This window comes from Phytophthora cinnamomi (genome assembly GCF_018691715.1).
Source record: "Phytophthora cinnamomi strain GKB4 chromosome Unknown Contig10, whole genome shotgun sequence".
Classification (NCBI taxonomy): domain Eukaryota; phylum Oomycota; class Peronosporomycetes; order Peronosporales; family Peronosporaceae; genus Phytophthora; species Phytophthora cinnamomi.
Window position 1 is genome coordinate 418058 of NW_027150943.1, and position 15726 is coordinate 433783.

Sequence of the window (15726 nt, forward strand, 5' to 3'; positions counted from 1 at the left end):
GGTGTTCTGAAGCATTTCCGATGACCTTCCGCTTCTTTTCCAAGAGCTTGCCACGCGCACATGTTAGTTCCTCCGAACGAGTTGATCTGGCAACCGTTGCCACCGTCTGCTACTTGTCCCGGACAATCCGCGACGACGACGGACTCTCGCTTCTACATGTACAAAGTTGCAGTGTCCACTGCCTCCGTTTGTAATAGCCCATTATTTTCACAGACACAGTGCGCTTTCTTGCAGCTTTTCCATCTTGATGATGTTGTATATGTACCACAGGCCAGGTACAAAACTCTTGACAAATTTGAACAACGTTGATGTTAGTACAAGTACGCTTTCTTTCCGATTCCTCATACTTCAGTTGATGCTTCATTCAACCCTACAAAAACGCCACGCTGCCACACACCACATTTTTATGGTGTGTGAATGGAGTTTGATCGGAAAGACCAAATTCTTGTAATGAGAATGTGTTGGGCGATCTCTACTAGAATTAGCGGAATTTCGCATTCGGAGGTGGAAGCGTCGGGCTTACCAATCGTTATAGTCCTGTTGTTCATCGCTAAAAAGGAGACCACAAATGAGTCAGAGGTTGGCGTTTGAACCTTTCGGCAGTAGCTTGTTCGTATTACAAGCTTTGTTCATCCAGCATTTCCTTTTGTTACAGGTTGTTGATAAATCAAAGTGGAGTCTCACTATTCAGCCTCTTTGGTTCAGGAAATAGTCTTCGCCGGATGCAACCACGAGAATTTAAAGCTAAAGTCGGCCCCTGAGAGAAACAGTGGCTATTAGCATAGCGAATTGTTCAAAGCTGCTTGCCCGATTTAAAATCCGCTTACCGACGTGTTTTAGTGACACCTGCATGATGTAGACAAACCCACCGACCAGCTTCATCTGAAGGGTACTTGCCTGCTTCTCGAGGACGAATGCTAACTGACACAACGTCGAAAAGCCCAATGTCCGGTTCAATATTGTAGTGACCGCAACAAGAGAAACAAACTCAAGCATAGTGTAAACCACCCTAAAAGATACTCCCGCATAGAATTGGGTGCTGGAGAGACTTGCCAACGAAGGGTAATAAGCACGATTTGGCATATGGAATAAAGCACATTGATGCAAATCTATAGAATCACACAAATAGGTTAGTCGTCCGGTGTAAGGTAGAATGGCCATTTACTTACTGAAAATGATAGGCATGGCCACTTCGAGGTATTCCCCGAGCATGACGTACTCTGTTACAAACAACACTTGCGAGGTTTTCTGAATAAATAGAGCGCGCTCCTTGCGTGAGAAAATTACCTCAATTCCAAGTGATAGCTCGTCGGTAGAGGCAGCTTCGACCGCTGCAATATCCGAATACTCGCCTATATGGGTCTGGAAGTTGCGTCTGGTCCACTGTGGTGGGCGAATTGGGAAGACTCGCGCTTTGTGAGATATAATCCACTTTGAGCTCCTGTTTCTCCCGGTGAAGGGGTCATTATTTAGTTGCATGGTCGCTTCGCGTGGCGTGGCAGATCCTGTATTTGAATTGTTGGTGAACTTCACCCACACCTTGATGTGTTTTCGCCAACTCGCTGTTGAATTGGATGGGTAGTTGACTTTCGGTTGAGGTGACCCTTCCTTTGCTTCAACATTCACCAAGCGTTCTGCTATTTGGACAAAATTTTCTTTCGAGAGCGGGTGCTCACGCGGGATCCTTCTCATGAGCAATTTGACCTCGTCCAGAAGTTTCATCATATCGAACATTGCAAGACCAAACTGCACGATATCTGTGCCCATTATGATCACAATCGTTTTCCAGGACGATGCGCCTTGAAGAACGCTCGAGGAGTACAACGCATTGAATAACTCCACTGAAAAAACGACAGTCTCTGGTTTCATGTAGTCGTGATGCGTGAGTTTTCGGCTAATCCAATTCTTGGCAATGATCTGGATAACTGGCGACACAAGAACAAACGCTGCCTGGTTAAGGCCAGTTAGAGAAACGTAGCCATATATATAAAGTGGGTAGATGAACGTCAACGCTGTCTGGCAATGAAACACATCAAGTTGGCGCTTGAGTTCCTTCCATAGCGATGGGTCAGCTTGCAACCGAGGTTTGGATATGTGAATGACACCCGCCCCAATCACGAAGACACAAGGCGGACCAGCAACGAGGGTCCCGAACGGTAGGGGAAACACGATCAGACTGCAAAGCAACGCCACAAACGCGATAGATATTGTTGCTGCAAGAAGAGAGATGAAAGTCACCTGTCGCGTTGTCATCTTCAGCTGGGTCACACCTTGGCCTATCTGCACGAGTACACCCGCTCCGATCACTCCAGTGAGCACCCAGGACCGAACAAACACGAACCAGTTCCGAGACACCCCTTCTTCCATTGGCGGCAGAGGGACCACATCGCTCAATAAACTCAGGACAAGGGACGGCAATGGCGTTAGCAAACAAATTACCACCAGCCGGAAGCTACTAAGTTCTGCCGAGTAAGTCTGCAACTGCAGAAGACGCTGAGAAGAGTAGCGCCCCTGGAATTCCACGTGAAGAGATGCCCATGCCTCCAGAGTGCGGTGGCACCATCTCCAAAACCACTCGCTCAAGGCAGCGCTCGACGCCATTCGCACAGATTTTTGTGTACCGTTTCCCAGACAGGCAGACTACGATTTACAATGCTAAATTGAGTGCCTGTATCAGGTCGCGAAGTGGCTGAAGTAGCTGTGCGTGTTATCTTTTAGCATAATTGATACTGTCCGTCGGGAAGAATCTATTTTGGTTCGTACACCGACCTGATCTTGTTCACGATCAGGAATGCGGATCAGGCATGTGAACTGATCGATTTGACGGTGAAGCAAGTGTGTATTGGGGAAGTTGCTGCATTATAGGAACGTGCTAGTGGCTACCGAACAATATCTATAGTGTGACAGTGGCGCTTGAACCAGTGGCGGTGTCGGAGGGAGTCACATCCTCAGCCATCTCCTCGTCGGTAGGAATGTCGATGGCTCCAGGAAGCTGGATTACTTCGCTAGCAATTCGTCGGGAACGGCCACGACCACGAGGAACGTTAGCAAAACGACGCACATACTCGTGTGAGATCGTCTTAATTACCGTGACGAATGTCGCCACAGAGGGATGAGGCGTTGGGAACCTACTGTTTAACTCGCGATTAAACCGCTCGAGCGGAATGTTAGTCCTCGCGATTAGTTCGTTGTCCAGCCCAAACACATCTCAGACATCAATGGAGTACTGTTCAAGCCATGTGCACTCAAAATACAGAACTCTCCCCTTTTCCTACAGAATAGGCCACCCCAGCTATAGTGCATCGCCGCTTGATATCACGCCTTACCCACTTAATGCCCCGTTCAACTTGATCATGCTGAATCACAGCCAGTGCGTCTAACACACCCTGCGTCATGGCAATGAGGCACTTCTCCTCTGGTATAGCGTACTGCTTCATTGCCCGACGGAGGCAGGGTGCACCCAACCCAGAAGACGCGTAGGCTTAGTCAAGTCGTCACGGTTTGGTGTAATACAGTGAAATTGAAAGAAAAAAAACGTCACAGCGCCTCGTCGAGCTCTAGTGAGAGCGACGGGATCTCGATAGAGCCGTGTACGTTACCCGAATAAACGATGGTTTCTTGCATGGTGCACGCGCCGTATCACTTGCTGCTCCGACAGGCCACACACGACATCATGAGTGTCCGCTGAGTAGTAGCGGCGCTGATGCTCCTCCCAGACACGACACACAGGCCATGCAACATGCTCAATCGCAATGAGGTCTGTTTGGGCCTTCATTTCAGCTTCTACATTGGCGCCGGAGCTAGCTACGACTGTCTCGCTGCACGTATGCGCCCGGACACACGAGTAGCCCAATGATGCAATCGTAAACTCCATTTTTCCACAGCAGCTCTCTCGGTACTTAGAACACCGACAAACTGTCTTCCGCGAAGAAGCCCAAACGCGAGTGTACTTGTACCCCTTCAAGAAACACGTCGTACGCTCAGCACGTCTCGGGGCGTTGCTGCCCGTGAGTTCAGCTGGCCGGGCCGCTTGCCCGTCGCAATCATCAGGCACTTCTGCTACGTTCTTAGCTCGAGGGGTACCTTCGCCATCCAGCACTACGGCCCCCGCTCGCTCGTCCTTCTCGATTGCTCTAGCGCCTTCCACCATGTCACGTGAGCCCTTTGACACAACTTCTCGACTGATTCAGCACCCAACACTGCCTGCCCTAAGCCACTCTCCATCCCTAGTTTCCCGATCCCACACCCGATCATCGGTGCGACATCCGTCGGATCATAAAACCGATCTGTTCCATATACGACCCATTTGGGAGGTAACTGTCCGTCGGAGGGGTTGAAAAAGGCACTAAAATCTACTAAAATTAAATCGACACCAGTGCATTTAAGAGCCATGAATAGCCCGCAAACTTAGTCCCACGGTATCATTCCCTGCTAAGTCTGTCTTCTGGGGGTTTTAACGACCGAAAGACCTACGTTTTGTAACAGAGACTCACCTCCACGAGCCAAACATGCTGCACCGTCTTTCACCATGTTAGGGATTTCTTACTTATTTATTTTTAGTACAGTACGAGAATTATTTCCAGTGATTCCTAATAATATATGGTGGTTTCCATAAATACGCTATATTGTGATGCGCATAATGGATTTCCTTGATTTGAGATGAGCCTCCCATAATTGACTGATGACAGCAAATGAAATCCATAATTGGGGCGAAGCCCCCTTATAATCCTGTCTTTTTTACGTCAGGGAGTACCCTTTTACAGGGGCAAAATATAAGTTCTCAAAATCGGTTAGGGTTTCTATCTATCAGAGCACTTCCTGGGGCCCACAAAAGTGAAATTTACCTGGGGTTAACAACCAATCAGTATGCGTGCAGTATGACAGAAAGTGGACAACGCTTAAGGATCCCTTAGACTACCGGCCAAAATGTCGTTAGCACGAGGGTTATTTTTAGCGTGGTGGTGGAGCGCTATCTCTGCGGACATCCTCAGAATTAGTTTGAAGTGTGGGTAATCGTAGGAAAATAACATAATTAGCTGCGTCAGTGTCCCATCCGTCACACCGTTTTGCCAGGCAGTCAGTCGTGTCTGTTTTACTGGCTGATGTGCTTAAACAGACTACAAATGATACTGGGGACCTGTGAGGTGTTAAGCGTAAAAGTCGGATCTCGTAAAAAGCTTTCAGGCAACCGTGCTAATACGGTGCGCGACCTGGCGATTCGGCGGTGCACGGGCTACTGCGACCAAATGGATATTGTCAATTCCGTCCAAATTTGCCGCAGGCGGGCGATTTGGAGAAAGGCTGGAATCGGCAGTAAATCAACGCGTAGCTGTGAGTGGTCAAAATTGAGCTATAATAACCAATGGGGTGCTCGCATTATGTTGAAGTGCGCACCGCGCGGAGTGGACAATGGAGGAGGCTGCTACACGGCAACTAACACGGTGTACCATTGCTTGTTTGCGTACTACAAGCTCGGGTACTCAAGACAGACCCCTTCGGCCGCCGTAGTGACTGCAGCATCGGGTGGGGCAAGTTGTAGTGAAGGTGCACTCGCAGGATAATTCGTGTGATCCACGACAGCACTCGGTTATTTGCTCATTGGCAGCTGCCTTAGTTGAAGGGAGGGACTTCTCTCTCCGTCTCGCGATGCATGAATGCCCGTATGGAGGCGCGCGTTTGTTGTGGCGGCTCAGCGGCGTTCGGAGCATCGACGAGCTTGTATTCCACAGTGTTCGTACAGCAGGAGTGGTGGTTACTGTCGGATAGAATATTCCGCATGACAGGATGTTGCATTGGCTGCTCGATTGGCTGCTCGATTCACTTAGACGATCAAGGAAATTTCGAATGGAACGCACAATATCCATTCGGACATGTCGATGCGCACAATAGACCCGATCCGAGTACAATGGCAGTAGTGGGTAGACTAAAACGATAGATAGATATAAAACCCTTTTCGATGGAGTACATGTATTTGGTGCATCATTGGTAGGCTTATGCATGCGCCTGCGTTGCTTGACAGGTATTCCTAGACGCGCTGATGCTAGCTCGATCCACTTGCGGCGTAGACCAAGGACTGTTCGACGGGTCAGTCATGCATTCAATTTTCCGTTCGACGGAGGCTCCGTCATCGCATTTGACTGAACATGTAGATATGATGTGTCCTACGTGTTCAGTCTGTACTACTAGTTCAGCTTGAATGTGATCTGACTTGGCTAGCTAGACGAATTAGTGGGAAAGTTTTGCTTGCGTGTCCAGAAGTGCTGCTGTTCCCACGCAGGTGAGTAAGTGCAAGCTTTGACGAAGGCGCTCACTCATCCAGCATCGCATTCAAGGTGAGCCGTATCTATCGCTTGGTTAGCTATAGTATGTGTTCGGCATTAATTGACATTGCGTCTTCAGCTGCTGCTCCTCGGAGGACTAAACATGTTTGTGCAACTAAGGATCTTACGCTGAGAAAGATCGAAATGACGTGGTTAGGAGTGTTAGACGCGAAGGTCGTAGAAAAAAAAATGAAGATGATAAAAGCACATTGTTGGGCTTTGGGGAAGCATGATTTTGACTTATATTGCACGACGAGGTCCGGTTACGATGACGTTCACTTCCAATTCTTCCCTGAAGAACCCCCCCCCCCTGATCAACTCGACTTTTTAAACTCCCCCGATGGCTGCTGACCTCCTCGATCGCATTCGCGACGCAGTTCTCCGTCAACAAGAACAAGCGACCACCAACTATTTCACGCGTGTCGAGGATATTCGTGATTTCATCACGGATCACGCGCCGACCGCTGGTGTGGAGCTAACGGTCAAGTTGACCTGTTTTAGCGCTGAGAGACTTACGGCCGACAACGGAACACGGGTTACGCTTGTCGACTTCCTTGCCCATGCGTCGGTTGAGGATGTTCGCGAGGATTTGGCGGACCTCAATGCCGTCAACAGGAAGGACTTCATCGCGCAGGTGATGGTCTGGGATGCGAAGAAGCGCATCGGGTCTCCTAGATCGCCTCCCATGCAGTTCCGTCCTGGAGCTGTTAACGAATTTAAACAAGTTCACAATGTGGGGTTTTATGCCGACGTCCCGAAGGGAAGCGTCCAGATGGAAGAAGGTGCGACGGATCGCGTTGTGGAGTGTGCTGCCCTAGTCCGCAATCGCAAAAGCTCTCGTGAGCCAGCAAGACGCGCGTTCAAGTCGCGATCCTTGGAAATGGAGCTGGACGACGACGGCGAGGGTGCTGGCGAAGACAACGGCGATGGTGGTAGCGTCGGTTCTGCCATTACGGATACGGCTCCTCGCACCCGTGCTGCAGCGGCTCGTTCGTGATCGCGCGTGCCCGCGCATGAAAGGAAGAACGCCGGGTTCAAACAAATGGGAGAAAAGGAACGGTGTTGCTGGTAATGAGTGCAACACCCACTGAGTTTGAGTAAAAAAATGTACCAGAGGCAGTGACCTCTTGGGCGGATTTGTCTGCTGCATCTTGACTTGCTTTTTGGGAGCTAGTATTGTTGCATGAATAGTCTGGTCTGCTTACGTTCTGTCTGTTGGGGAGTAGCTGGCGATCATTGCTATCACAGACCAGCAAATGCCTAGCAGATCAGTGTTCAATTTGCTTCGCAAGCAGTAGAATCATGCCGAAATAACAGGCTCTGATGGATCGGTTTTGGAACGCGATAGTTCGGCACGATGGAGTCATACGCGATGGCAACGCTCGTCGGTAAGTCGAGTAGTCAAAGCAAATAGCATTTGACATCTAACAATGTCTGTGGAACCAGCATTTTGATAATCGCTCCGTTTTGCAAGCTCTCATTGAGTATGAGCCGATTGTCGAGAACCGCTATCCCTTTCGAGCTCGGCGCATTCTCAGCCAGGTATTCGTACTAGATGGAGTGGAATTGTGGAAACCTAGCTCACGTTCTGATGCTGAAAAATATGTAGGATGTAATTCCGGTTTGTAGGTGTTCGGCCTTACCAAACCCATCGGATGCGTGCGGTTGCGAAAATCGAGCGGTAAGGTTATAGCTATATGTGGGCTTCATCATCCTCTCCTCATATTAATCATTGTAGATGCAAGTGGAGTGTATTCTTGGGAACTGTAACACGGGTGGTTTCGATCAGCAATCAACGAATGCAGCTGGACGCCAAGCCTAGTTTAACTGTGGTCACGAGGACATCTCCGAAGGCAGTTTTGTCTGTGAATACACTGGGGAGGTCATAAGTCGCCTGGAGTACCTGCGCCGAGCCAAGGTCTGTAGCGCGTTTTGTCGTGGGTCTTAACTGATGTACGGAGGATTGTTTAGCGGTTCGCCCATAGGGCGACCAACTACTACGGGATGGCAGCTGCGCCAAGTGAAGTCATCGATGCACGGCACTATGTCAACCTTTCTCGGTTCATCAATCATAGTTGTCACCCGAATTGTGTTGTTGAGCGCTGGGAGATTCAAGGTGAGATACGCTATGGATTATTTGCGGGATCGGATATTAGCGCTGGTGCCGAGATCACGTTTGATTACATTGCTGGTGGCAAAGGTCTCAAGGTGAGGTTGGCAAACAATTTGCTGAATATGTGGTATGGCAATCTCAATGATGATGAGTGTTTGGAGGCAGGAACGTATTCCATGTTTGTGCAACGAGGACGGTTGCCGCGGATATCTTCCTCAGAATTGAGTGACACAGGTCACAGACACTACAAGTTTATTAAAGCTTCTAAGGTTAAGTGATCTGATTGTGTGATGTCTTGCGTTTCTGCAACCAAAACGTACTACGTATTCAGCTGCAGTTCAGCTTGAAGTTGCCTTTGTAGGAGTAACTTCGACTTCTTCCTGCATGTCCTACTTGCGTCACCACTCTTGCAATGCATTGGGCCAACTTCAATCGACGTCGTCTTCATCATCAGAGCAGTTGCAGTGTGCAAATTGAAATCAGCGCGACCCGCTACTACCTAACACCGTCGCTGGAGCAATCATCCAAAGGTATAGGCCATTCCCAAGGCATTGTTTGTTTAGCTAAAGCGGTTGTTCTCCAACACAGTCAATGCTCCGAGCAAAGTACAGTAGAACTTATTTGACACTATTATATTGGAAGCTACTAGTGCGACTGACCTCTGAAAATGCAGACCTTATGGGAAAGGCTTCGGATTCCTCGCGAGTGGCAAAAGGGGCGCGTCGACTGCTGAAAGGGTTGGCCAAGCGTAACGGGATTGCGCGACTAACCAAGCATCGCAAAAAGCAGGTCTCTCTTGAGTCTATTGAGGCCGAACATGCAGCAAACCGTCTTGCTCGGCATGACGAGACGAGAAAGCGAAATGCCTCAGGGCAGCTTCTCCCTGAACCGAAGAAGATGCGCAAAGTGAAAGGGCGACGACCGGATGGAGGTGACGTTAGTGTTGCTCGTAACGCCGATGCTAAGGGTATCCTATGTCCATGCTTACAAAGATAAAACATCCTAACTTCGTGTTTCAACAGACTTTTTTTCGGCTGTCGAAGGGCCGTTTCTTCGTATATGTGGTAGTTGTGGGGAATTGGTGAAATCGGTTAATACCACTTGCAAGTGCCATGACCCCAAAGCACAATTTTTTGCTCCGCTCTGCAACGATACAGGTATGTGCGAAGTAATTCCTGAGGCCGTTGTGTCTAACGAAGAATTGGGTGTACGAAATGTCTGGTTGTGCAGGCGATGTAACCTCAGTTTGGTCAAAAAGGCGGTGCCTACGTTTTTTAGGGCTAGTGGGTATCGCATAGCACCTTTGCCGGAGGAGCTCGCTGGACTAAATCGAACGGAAGCTCGGCTGATAGGTCTTGGTGTCTCTTTTACTACTTGCATGAACTTATATACCGATGGTCAATAGTTTACGCGCGGAAATTCCATCAACTACTGGAACAATGCTGTTGAAACTACTCTAGACCTCCCTCGACCAATACGGAAATGTGGTATGGTGTACCTCAAGACGTGCAACAACAACGCCGGACAGCTTTTCAGAGTTCGTCCGGATTTAGTTCGCCGCGCACTATGCTGGTTGATTGATAATAATCCCCTGTATCGTAATGTGCGCATATCGGAAGAGAACTTAGCTGCTTTGAGGGTGTTTGATGTAGAGACTCACTTGCCAACGATCCCGTTAAATTACGATGAAGCGCAACAACTTGTGGTAAGGCAAAATGAGATTAACCAGCCCACAAAAGAAATCGAGTCTTGTGCGCCTGGCACAAACGATAACACTCAGATGGCCTCACAATCTAAGGCTAAAAATGCTACCGTGTGTTGTTCTGAATCGAGCACATGTACAGCAAACACCGGCAGCGATCACGAGTCTGAAGCTGACCACTGCAGCGAATCTATCCATCCACCCGATCCACTCAACCAACTAGTTGAAAGTTTTGAGCTAGAGAGAAATGGTAGCGATACTCGAACCGAGTTGGAGCGAATTGTTGAGGCTGCAAACTTGGCTTGAAATACGGTGCAATATCCCGTGCAAGAAATTCAACGACACCCAGATCCAATTGACGAGTACAATACAAAACTACTCATATAAAGCTGTTTCCCTACACTTTTCCCAAATGGAGAAGGTGGCTATAATCCGATAGACGAAGAAAAGAGGGCTCACGAGTTCCAGCTGGCCGAATTCTGTGCGCACTTGATGAAGTGGCATGACCGTCGCTATGTTATACATGGAACCTTTAAATTTTTCTGTCTCAACCGTATTCAGCGACGCCAGATCGATGGGTTAATTCGTCGGGTAGGTGGTGATGGTAATCGCAGTACGGAAAATGAAAATGATGACGAAGGAGAAACTGACAGAGATACTTCTAAAGCAATACAGTTGCTAGAATCTCTAAAGCCATTTTTTCGCGTTGTACGCGGTAGTGGGCTCTATTGGGCTAACATTCGGGACGAACTTATGTCAATGATCGGCAGTCGAGTCCTTCCGTCAAGGTTCCCAACCTTTTTTCGTACTTTGAGTGCAGCTGATACAATTTGACCGGAGTTTTTTAAGGCGTGCGACCCTTCATTGACGCTCGATGAATGCCGTCATTTGCCGTCCAAGACCAGACGGCGATATCTGAACGAAAACCCTGATGTAGCAGCTCGTTTTTTTTCATCTTCGGTTCCAGGCTTTTATGGATAATGTGCTGTGCGGACGGGAGAAGCCGCTGGGACAAATTTAGGACTTCTTTTGGCGAGTGGAGTTCCAGCAGCGTGATTCGCCACATATCCATGCTCTTTTGTGGATCAAAAACTCGCCTGATGTAATCGAGCTCTCGAGTACTGAACAAGGTAGGCATGAGTTTGCGGCGTTTGTCGACAAGAGTATATCGGTACTATCAAAGTCCCTGCAAGATCTCGAATCGTGCTCCTGCACTACATGCTGCTCTCAAAAAGAAGCAAACGGTGATATCCTAGCAATGTGCCCCCCTCCCCCCTCTCCACGGGACTGGTGAATGGGAATGTGACCTATCTCGATTGGTTCAGCGTGTTCAACAACATATTTGTTACCCCGGTGCTCCTTGTAGAAAAAAGAGCAGCGATTGTAGATTCGGTTATCCTAAAGCCTTACAATCTTGCACGGAAATCAATGCAGCAATTGCGTCTGACGGAACCCCCTCCCTCACTGTTAAGCTCAAGCGTGAGGTACCAACTATTAACAACTTTTCCCCAGCTGTGCTATCCTCGTGGAGAGCCAATATGGATATTCAGTTAATATGGAATGCGTATGGCGCTGCCGAGTACGCCGGTGCGTACGTAAGTAAGTCAGAACCAGATACAATTCGCTTCAAAAAGGTAATTGCTACTGCTTTGAAACGCTGCGATCCGAATTTACCGCATCACGCGATACTCAAACGAGTAGCTAATACCGCACTTTCCATAAGAGAAGTCAGCGCCCAAGAAGCGATTTATATTTTACTCCGTGAGCTTCCGCTACATGGAAAATCTAGATCCGTCACTAAAAGCAAAGTTTTACGACACAAAATGAGATGCTATCGCGTAGAAAAGAACGAACTTCGGGACCTTGTTCAGCTCGCAAGCATACCTGAGCCCGGTATTCGCCTGGAGCCAAATGAGCGTGCGTATATGGCGCGACCTGAGCTTACTCAGTTTGCTCTATGAGTTTTGCAAAGTTCGTTGAGGAGTTCGATATCGTTGATGAAATCAGTAGTTTGAGATCCACCCAAGACCATTGGGAAAGGACCGATGGCAATGGATACATAAAGAAACGACCAAAGGCACAAGTTATTCGCATGTCACCATGGATAGCCCCCGACGTCTCAAATCCTAACTTCTGCTATGCAGAATTATTTCTTCATACCCCTTGGCGATCTCTAGACGAGCTACCTCAGACTGACGACGACTGCATCGCCAGGTTTGTCGCCGCCCAGGAAAAAACTTGGATAACGAACCGCTAGTAGATACAAATTCAAAAATTGCGCGGCAGCATAATTTAGAGCTGTTGAAGCGAGCAAACACAGTACAAGTACTTGAACGCCTCCCTCCTTCCGAGTATGTGTTTGTAGATACAACGGATGAGCCTTCTGTTCTGTCTCCTGTCATTGAAAGTGATTCATCGGTTAGTAGCCAGTCGCCGGAATGGAGACCAAAACATCAGTATTCACCTGAGGATGCTGTACGGGCTAGAAAATTATCAAAAAAAAAACTGTAAAACCATGGATGAAGAAAAAAAACTTCGCTTAGGAGACATAATATTGTTGGTGGTCGTGTATATAGGTATCCGGTAGACATGGAAGACGGCAGTTCTGATAGAACGGAGATGATGGCGGTATCACAGTGGGTACCATTCTCACTAGCAATGCAACAATCTCGTGCACGACTGAAAGCTAGCCTAGAACGCACAGAATGTCACCCCCTTCAGATAATTATTAGCGGAGAAGGAGGCTCAGGAAAGAGCTGGTTAATTGAACAAATTGTCCGTGATGTGCACTACGTGTTTAGCCAGGATAGTACTCACCACGCGACTCAGCGTGTTTTGCTCCTGGCGCACCAAGGCACCGCGGCGTTTAACATCAATGGCCAGACACTATGTTCAGCCCTCGGATTTGCTTCGTTCACTCGATCTGCCTTTTCCATTCCATATACTCCGCTCACAATCCAGAAAACTGGACCCGCAAAACTAAACAAACTACAGCAACGCTACAAAGACGTTCATTTAGTCGTGATAGACGAATTCAGCGTCATCTCATGTGGGATGCTTTACTGGATCGATGAACGGATGCGTGAAATTTGACCTAGCCACCGCCACCTACCGTTCGGTGGACGCTATGTAATTTTTACAGGAGACTCCGCTCAACTCGATCCTGTCGTGCCGTACTCCCTCTCGACTCCGATGCAAAAAATTGCAAATGAAAGTCATCGTAAAGGTAAACAAATTTGGGAAGACATCCCATTTGCATGGAAACTTACTAGTCAAAACCGCGGTAAACTAGATCCTGAATGGTTTGGCGCTCTACGGAGGTTGCGTCAGTTGTGTCCGACAGCATCTGATATTGAGCTTTTCAATTCTCGGTGCTATCAAGGTGATAAATTTCCTAAGGAGTTTTCTACAGCGAAACATATTGCTCACAAGAACGTTGACGTTGATGCCGCGAATCAAAAATGTCTTCGCGCGAGCGGCGCTAAAGTTTTTCGTATTAAATCTCAACACCATGTTCAGCAGAAACGTCTTCACTGTTAGCGAGAAATTCCTGCAGGTACCGTGCATGCTCTCGTTAGTGAGGCTCAATTGACTAATTCTCATAGAGATCGAGTTGTCGGAACTGAAGTTGTGCTCTGCATAGGTGCTCCTGTTACCCTTACGTTTAATCTTGAGCAGTCAGCAGGGTTGTGCAATGGTACGAACGGAGTTATCTATGATTTTTTGTTTACCTCTGATAGTGAACTGCCTATTGTGTTGATACAGATAACATACACTTACCTTGGCCCGTCATTTCTAGATAGTGTTCCAAATATCATTCCTGTACCCCCCCAGAGATATTAGTTGGGGAAAGAAAAAAATAGCGATTTTCGCGTTGTCCGTCGCGGCACTCCATTGCGACTCGGTTGTGCCATGACGGTCCACAAAGTGCAAGGGCTCACGTGCGAAAGAGTCATTTTTCATAGCAGTTCTGTTCCTAATGTAGCTTTTGCCTACGTTGCTCTATCGCGAGTAAGGTCGAGGTCCTCAATTCTGCTTACACCCCGTAAGTCTCGCCAAGTTAACAGCAACACCGGAGCGTCAGGCTGCGTTTGAGGCCGAGGAAGCCCGTGTGGAAGCCAAAGTGGCACGGACAATGAATATTGCTGTACCAGTCGCCCAGGCCATGCGGTTTGTAGCGCGAAGTCTTAATCAGAGCAATCTTCCTCGATACTAGGAAGAATACTTTTTAATCACTGCGGAGGGCAAATCGCCGAACGAGCCCACAAGAGATCGGCTGAGTAACACCATTGCGCAGTGAAATCACGGATGAAGCTGAAGCGCGCGATCGTAGAGTCATAACGTGAGTTTGTGAACGACTACAAAATATTGCAGTCGTATACTTAATTATATTCGTCTCGTATTATTGAGTAAATCAGCACAGCATCAATCACTGTCAAGCGGCACGTACGTCGCCCAGATTGCCGCACACCTTTCTTTAAAGAGTCTCGTAGCTTCTGTTTGTCGCAATACCTCTTCTCTCTCCGCGAGTACAATTTCAGCCAGTCCTCCTAATGTCACGTCGACGCTGTGTCCACCGGCACGCTGAGAAATGCATGACTCGGTCGCATGAACAGTGAGGTAGGTCATTTCTTCTTGCGTGGTCCTTGCTCGTTGCTGTGTTCCTTGTGCAGGCATTGGCTGGTGATCTTCCCTTGGATTGGATCTTCTATTGTTTCTTGGCGCTCGGTTCGTCCGGTGGTTTGCCGCTTTTGTCGGGCTTGCCGCTGTCGCTGTAGAGCATTCTGCCGCTGTCGATGCTTGTCGCACAGGCAATGCAGCTCGCCGTTCTTCTGGCGCGCCCGCTCGCGGTCACAGCCGGCAGAATACGTGCACTGCGTCGGTCCGAGCCGTCGACAAGTTTTCGCAGCACGCCTTTGCGCGAGCTTTATCCGCTGATAGTCGCGGTGGTTCTCGCACATACTGTGGCGTGTTCCGTCCCTCTTCATAGCCGGGCTGCCCCTGCACGCAGAAGAGAACCGGCAATGCCATTGTCCAGAGTCACCGTCCCCTTGCGATGTGGAGCAGACAAGGGCGTCAGATCCAGTTACACTCAACGCGCTTTTGATATGCGTACCTGCCATCGCAATTGGTCTGATGCCTTGGAACGCCACTATCTATCGACTTTGGGGGGGGAGGGGGGGCGTCCGTACCTATTTCCTGGAAATGGGTACGTGTCGCCCCCTAAGCAACCCGGTTTACCGGGATGCTGCCATACTAGTATATTCTAGATATTTGCTGACGACTTGTATTCAATCATGAATGCGGAAAAATAATATTGACCAATGCAATCATCCGAAACTTTGAACTTCACACCACCAGCCATCCCAGCCACCACAGGAATAAACAGCGGACTAAAGCACCACCCCAACTTTCATTTCGACATTGGCATCAATATACTGGACTTCCTACTATCGCCCGAGACGCCAAAGACTACAACCTTCACGAACAAGCAGGTGTGTGCCGTTTTTCTTTCAAGCCCATCCTTGACATCACCGATGAGCCCACAGGCTTATAACAGTGCCGTCGCAAACAAGACGTCAAGTGGGAAA

General features: G+C 48.6%; 1 protein-coding gene across 1 annotated transcript; it reads left to right on the plus strand.

Moving 5' to 3' along the window:
- Nucleotides 1–6660: 6660 nt before the first annotated feature.
- On the plus strand, nt 6661–7317 carry IUM83_05633 (uncharacterized protein; the record flags this gene model as incomplete). Its single annotated transcript, XM_067929780.1, has 1 exon — nt 6661–7317. One exon carries the CDS (start codon nt 6661–6663, stop codon nt 7315–7317), a length of 657 nt encoding a protein of 218 aa, XP_067798088.1.
- Nucleotides 7318–15726: the final 8409 nt, after the last annotated feature.